The 7261-nt window shown below is 42.0% G+C and overlaps 1 protein-coding gene across 1 annotated transcript in view; it reads right to left on the bottom strand.

Moving 5' to 3' along the window:
- PPIP5K2 (diphosphoinositol pentakisphosphate kinase 2) overlaps window positions 1-7261 on the bottom strand; it is a 108942-nt gene that overhangs the window by 80840 nt on the left and 20841 nt on the right. The window contains exons 8-9 of the mRNA XM_015424083.1: window positions 6021-6142; window positions 1826-1927 (exon numbers count right to left, since the gene is read on the bottom strand). Coding sequence (XP_015279569.1) covers window positions 1826-1927; window positions 6021-6142 — 224 coding nt within the window. The remainder of the gene's footprint in view (window positions 1-1825; window positions 1928-6020; window positions 6143-7261) is intronic.

Below are 7261 nucleotides of genomic sequence, written 5' to 3'. Positions count from 1 at the left end.
AGAACACTAACAGATTAGTGAGACAAGATCTTCCCTTACAGAACCCATGCTGAGTCTACCTCAACAGGTTTTGTTCATCTATGTGCCTATTAATTCTTTCCTTAATAATAGTTTCCACCAACTTACCCGGTATCGAAGTCAGAGTGACTGGCCTGTAATTTCCCGGATCTCCTCTGGAACCCTTTTTAAAGATGGGAGTGACATTAGCTACCTTCCAGTCCTCAGGAATGGAGGCAGATTTTAATGAAAGATTACATATTTTTGTCAGGAGATCCACAAGTTCACATCTGAGTTCTTTCAGAACTCTCGGATGTATGCCATCTGGACCTGGTGATTTATCCGTTTTTGTCTATCAGTCATCATAGGACCTCCTCTCTCGTCACCTCAATTTGACTTTGTCCTTTCTCTGTTATCCTCCCCACTATTTTACCTATGCCTCATAGTCTTGCCCCCTAGCAATTTCCTTCCTGGTTTTTGACAGCTTTGACCACACACACCTCACAATGAGTACTATGCTCCCCCACCACCAAGGAGACTCCTGCCTTCTCTCCCTTGCACCAGATACGTTTGCAGGCCAGATAGGAGCCCTGGGTGAGCCGCTTCTGCCCTGGGCCATATGACCCCTGTCATGCATTGACTCATTCATGAAAATGGCTTTGCCTTTGGGAATAATATCCATTGCCCATTACTTCTGAACAGAGCCAAAAACCAAATCAAGTGAATGACCACCCATATGTGTGTGAATGATACTATTGAGAGGAAGACCCACTGAGACCGTCCTATTAAAGCAGTTTTGGTATACAAGCTGAAATTCCACAAGTCAAGAAGTCATGGAGATCTCAATATGACCTCAGAAACCACTTCAGTCAGAAGGCTGTTAAGTATGGGGTAGCTGGTACTCCATGATATCCCCCAATCTGCCTCAAGTACCCAAGTAAAGATACTCAGTTTAGGTCAGGTCTTTCAGTGGGTATTTTGTGAGGAAAGTGGGATCTTTATGGACTATGGCTCCCACAGCTCCCCAAACTCTTACCCTGAACTGCTCCTTCACACAGTAATCAGTAAGTAGTAGCTGGACTCAGACAGGGTGCCAAGCTTATCTAACCAGGTCTCCAGATGCATGTTAGCCCAATCCTCAAATTCATAATAAAGACTGGTTAGGATAAGGACATGCAAAATAACATATTAATATTGAAAAGACAGTTGAAAACAAGCTTTGTTGAAAATCCACTGTTCTACAGTTCATGAAAGGGTTGAAACTAGTAACACCACCAAAGTTTAGAATGAGAGGGAGAACTCAGAAATATAAATAGCAGGGTTACCCTTAGCAAAATAAATGTTTATCCATAGCCAGTAGACGGTATGAGAAATGTAGTTCCTACCGACTCAGATTGGGAACTATGTTTTCCATGTTTTCCAACACTCGTGTATTTTCCCAAGAATTTACTAGGTCTTAAAGTGCCATCACCCCATCATCATTATTGTAACTTCAGAATGAGATAGCTGGTGGCACTGAAGGTTTCAAGTAGTAGATGAGAGAACAGGTTGTGATTTGAATCAGGCCAAAGCTTAAACTAGTTAATTTGGGCCTGATCCAACTAAGCTAAAATTAACTAGTTTGAGGCAATCCATTCCAGCCCACGTACAGTAAGCCTGCTGATCATCATCAGAAACTGGTACTGATGGTACTGTAACACTAATACATTTGTTGTTTTCATGACAGAAAAAAAATTAAAAGCTGAAAGTGAAAGCACTGTGATCAAATAAATCAGAAACATTTTAACAAGCAGCATGCATAATTTAGGAAAAAGAATTTTTATCTTACATTGTCCCTGATGTGGTTGGCACAATAGGAATATCTTCTGCTTCTAAAGGTATGGACCATGGTATATGAAATTGTGGAGCGAGTTCTCGCATTATGATATTTCTAAATGAGGGGAAAATAAATGTTCATGAGAAATAATTTGTCTAAATTAAAATAGATTTAGTTTAAAATATAGTTAAAATATGTTTCTTAAAATCTTGAGTACACATTAACCCAGCAGGTACAGTTTGATGAATCAGTAATTTCATTATAGGCTTTAGAGAGCCACTGCTAATCAGAATCAACAACAACATTATAGGTAAACTATCAGTTTGAATGGGTAGAGGCAGCCAAATACAGTAAACAGTAAAAACATTCTTCAAAATCTGATAATTGTTTAAAGGCATTTTTTATTCCATTTTGTTAACACTCCCACTACCGTTTGGTTGACAGCAAAGACAGTGATGGGGGTGAACTGAAAGTGAGAAGTCAGCAGTCCACCAGACTTAATGGCCCCTTCCCAATAAATTTAGCAATGCTTCCAGGATCATCTGGAGTCTAGCCTGATCCAAAATTAACTCAAGGGACAGTGGAAAGGAAGCCTTCAGGCAACAGAACTATAACTTAAGGCTGACAGTGCCATCTCCTTCTAAGTCAATTTATTTCAATGGACTTAAATGGGCATAGCTATGCTCATAATGGCACACTACCACAAGCATGCATTGCAGCATTCAAGACTTTAGGAGCCATAAGAAATGTTATTCCCATGGTTTCTGATTGTTTCTGGACACCAGAGCCTTAATAATGGGCACCACTACTAGTCATTGTGCCAGAGCTGCAACAGCCTTCAATACATTTTGGAAAGGGGCATTGAAAAGGGCTCTAGATCACACTATGCTCTCAATGACCTAAATGGAAACAAAACAGAACAGATTCAGCATGAACTGCCTTTTAAAATCAAATTTATTTCAAGACTTCTAATGATAAGTTCCAAATTTGTTCAACTTGAACAGCCCTATTCTGAATCAAAGGGAGGTCCATACTGGTTAATTTTTCTCTAATAGTCCGCATGTAGTTAAATTCTTTCGGGGGGGGGGGAGATATGAGAATCGGTAGTGTAACAAACACTGCCATAGTAAGTTCTTTTGGAGAGTCTGATGTCCTTGACAGGGGCAGACTGGGGGACTAATGCAGCACTGGAAGAGAGCCAGTTTGGTGTAGTGGTTAAGTGTGCGGACTCTAATCTGGGAGAACCGGGTTTGAGTCCCCACTCCTCCACTTGCACCTGCTGATGTGACCTTGGGTCAGTCACAAGCTCTGGCACAGCTGTCCTTGAAAAAGGGCAGTTTGTGTCAGAGTTCTCTCAGCCCCACCCACCTCACAGGGTGTCTGTTGTGGGGAGGGGAAGGGAAAGGAATTTGTAAGTCGCTCTGAGACTCCAAGTGAAGGGCGGGGTATAAATCCAATCTCTTCTCTTCTTCTTCTCTGGAAAAGAGTTAGGCCCTTTTCTGAAGTCACATCCCCCTCACCTGATGGAGGACTGAAGTGCCAGCAGGAGAACAAGGAGGTGCCACCAAACTCCTCCTTGCTGATCATATCCCACCTGAGACATCATGGCAAAAGCAGGTATTGCCATGCTTTCCCTCTCCAGACAAACTACATGCATCAGCTGCCACAGGGTGAAGCCAGGCATTGATGTCCTGGGTTCACCAGTGTGTGCATGGTGAGGTCAGCAAGAAGGAACAATGTCATGCTCCTCTTTGCTGGCCTCATCATATCCATGCCAGCAGTGTGAAGGCAGGAACTACTGTGCCTGTACTTCTATTCACTAGTTGCACCAAGCTTGGGTCAGTACAGGGTGAAGCCAGTCACTACTGTGCCTGTGCTTCTCCTCATGTGTTGAAGTCATGGGCCCCTATGGTCATACGCTTGGGTCAGTACAGGGTGCCTGTGCTTCTCCTCACGTGTTGAAGTCATGGGCCCCTATGGTCATGCTTCTCTTCATCAGCTACAGCACATCAGCACAGGGCAAAGCTGGGTGCCTGTGTGCCTCTTCACTGGCCTGGGCACTGTGTGGCTGGCAAAGTGAAATATGGGCACTGCTGGCATAAGGCAGATTTGGGCACCACTATGCCTGTGCTGCTCTCCACTAACCTGGGCATGGTGGGGCCCAGCAAGGAGAAATACAGATGCCACGGCATAGAGCAAAGCTGGACCTTCCCATGCCTTTTCCTGGCTTAGGCTTGTGAGGCCACTGAGGAGGAATATGGGTGCCACTGACATGGGGTAAAGCTGGGCACTGCTATGCCTTTGCTGGGCACTGCTATGCCTTTGCTATGCCTTTGCTCCTCTTCACTGGCCTGAGCAAGGAGCAGCTACTGTCTTCACCGCATGCCAGTGACATCTGTATTCTTCCTTGACCTCTGTGAGGGTGGGTGGGGCTTAGGGCAAGAGTCCAACAGGAGTTATAATAAACAGCCAATCCCCTTCTGGTCCATAAACTATAAAAATAAATTACAAAGGTGTTATTTCTATAATATTTGGGCAAGACAGATAGAAGACAGGTTTTGAGTATTCAGAAATTTTCTTTTTACAATTTTGTCAACATACAATAACAATAGAGCAGGAAATTAGCTTTCAGAAAAGCAATTATAATGACTTTAATAACTCAGTTTACAAACTTCAAACTGTCTTTTCTCTGAACAGCTGAAAAGGAAACCTGTGAAGCATAAGGCTGTTCCTATTTTAGATATCTGATAGCCTAATGGAAAGTTTCAACTATATAGGTTATAACTACAAGGTTACTGGTCTGCCACCCAGTATCATTCCCCAGTGAGCTGAAGAACAAATGTAAAACATGAGACATACTATTTAATGGAGCCTTAAAAACCGGTTTATTTTTTATGCTCTTGCAGACTTTCAGTTCATTTTGCTACAAGTGATTATTAGAAGCTAAAAGCTATAATGTGTGCTTCTGTTGGGGGCAGAGCAAAGACCTAACAGACTGTAGTAATGTAGAGCCCTTTATCAGACTAAATGGATTTATAAGAGGATTTTGAGCCCTCTGCAAAAGACCAATGCAGATATTCTGATGATGCAACTCATAATTTATGTAGGGCAGTCATGGAATTAAGGTTTGTAATGAAATACATTTTATTATGTACAGAGTCAACTAAAGGATATGACAAATTAAAATTATATAGAATACTCCTTGAATAAGAATACTTATGAAACAAAAGGTTGCATACAAGGTAAAATAAAGGATCTGAAAAATTAAATCCATAACTTGCAAATATGAGAACATCACACCAACGTATATATGAGGATGAACTGGCTAACAAAAAGGCACTGGGGCCTACCTAAAGAAGGAGAAGGTAGGGATGATTTGCTTTGTCTGGGGCTGTGGCTCAGTGGCTTAGCATCTGCTAGGCATACAGAAGGTCCCAGGTTCAATCCCTGGCATCTCCAGTTAAAAGGACCAGGCAGTAGGTGAATGTAGAAGAGGTCTTCCTGAGACCCTGGAGAGCTGCTGCCAATCTGAGTAGATAGGGCTGAGGGACCAAGGGTCTGATTTAGTAGAAGGCAGCTTGATGTGTTCATGTTTCCATAACCAACTTCTGTTCATGGGAGTTTGAATTCAGCCCATTACATCTACAACTTGAAATGTTATGTTGCTCTGCTTAGCACAGGCAAGCTGAGATATAGTAATATTAATTGTGAGTGCCACATAAAAAAGATGAGGGGATAATAAAAGCTCTGGAAGCAAAAATCAGGAAAGATTAAGGGATTATTGCATACACTTAGCCAAGAGGTGGGAAATTAGGCTATTAGACTGAATCTCTGAAAAAATGGGAAACAATTATTCCAATAAATGAGACAGTAAAATAATTTACATAAATGTAAATTTAGACTATCCTTACTAATAAAATCAGTTCAGTAATAGAATTGGTTGCTTAAAGAAGTTGCAGAATATCTCCTATTGAAGGGTTTCAAAAAAGAGGATGGACAATTGCTTGACATACAACAGCTGTCAGACACGCTTCAGTGCCTAGACTGAATTTTTTGAACGATTGTGTACTTTCTGGGGCAACTCTTTTTTTGGAGCACGGGGGACAATATCCGGGTGTAAAAACAAGAGTTTCAAAAGTTAAAGAAATTATATGAAAAGATTGATCAGACAAAGAAAACCCAGAGTTGTGACTTCATGAAGCATTACCCAAGAATTTTAGCACAGTCATCATAATATTTCATTGAGTTCTTCACAAAACTGAAGCCATTGACATCACAGACGTAGGATTGTCCATTTGCACGCAACAAATCAAATCCACAAACTGTTTGCTGTCAAGAAGAGAAAATACACATTCAAAAGTCTGCATAAGTTTAAATACCCATTTTCAAAATTTGAACATTTTACATATTTATCTATAGTAAAAGTATTACTAGTACTAACCAGTACAAGTGCCATTAGTGAGCAGTATCCTACTATTCCAAGCAGGAAATGTTCACCCTCATTCCAACCCCTGCAAAGATCATTTCACGGGACCACACAGAGGAACAGTTGTGTGGGTTGGGGATGCCTGGACTGAGAAGGACAAGTAGGTAAAATCACTTCTCCTTCCTCTTCCACAACCTCAGCTCTACTGAAGAAAGAGGTTAATTTAATTCTCTTGTCTCTCCTTACTCTAACCCATGGACCCTCACAGCCATGCCTCTGCATAGATCCCATGACCCCAGGAATGATCATTCCAGAGGTGGAGAAGAGCTGCAAGAAAGGAAAGGAATGTGAGCAAACTCCATCTGTCTTCTGCACAGAAGTGGCAGGACACTGGCCAGTAATTCTAAGATTTCACAAGGTCATGTTCTGTTTTGCTAGTCTGGCCTAATTTAGTAGAATTAATGTTATGAAGGGGCTTCCTCCTTGGATTATACAGCCTTCAAAGTTTATCCTTAGCCCATTCTTCTTTGAGTCCTGTGACACATTTCTAAAACAATCCACACACACAGAAACACAAAGATCAGGAAAAATTCTCAACCTTTGCTATAAAACACTAACTGTTATTACCGTGACATTTATGACATACTAGGAATAAGGCTCGTTGTGGAAATAAATACAATGAGCTCTGGAAAGGGGCTCTGGGAGAGTGCCAAGATCTTGGGCACTCGACATCAATGTGCTGTGGCGACCTCAACAGGGTATAATGACACAGAGGCCACCATTTTCTCCAGAAAAACTGATCTCTGCTACCTGAAGTGCAGTTGTAATTGTCAGTGATCTCCAGCCCTCACCTGGAGATTGGCAACAATTGTTACCCAGGAGGAAATGGCTGGTTTGGAGGGTGGAGTCTATGGCATTGTACCTGTCTGAGGTCCCACCCCTCCTCAAACCTCACCCTCTCTAGGCTCCACACCTCAACTCTCCATGAATTTCCCAACCTGGAGTTGGCAACCCTATCTTCG

The sequence above is a fragment of the Gekko japonicus genome, unplaced genomic scaffold (assembly GCF_001447785.1).
Source record: "Gekko japonicus isolate JY-2015 unplaced genomic scaffold, Gekko_japonicus_V1.1 scaffold779, whole genome shotgun sequence".
NCBI classification, from domain to species: domain Eukaryota; kingdom Metazoa; phylum Chordata; class Lepidosauria; order Squamata; family Gekkonidae; genus Gekko; species Gekko japonicus.
This window is presented reverse-complemented; position numbering and strand designations above follow the sequence as displayed.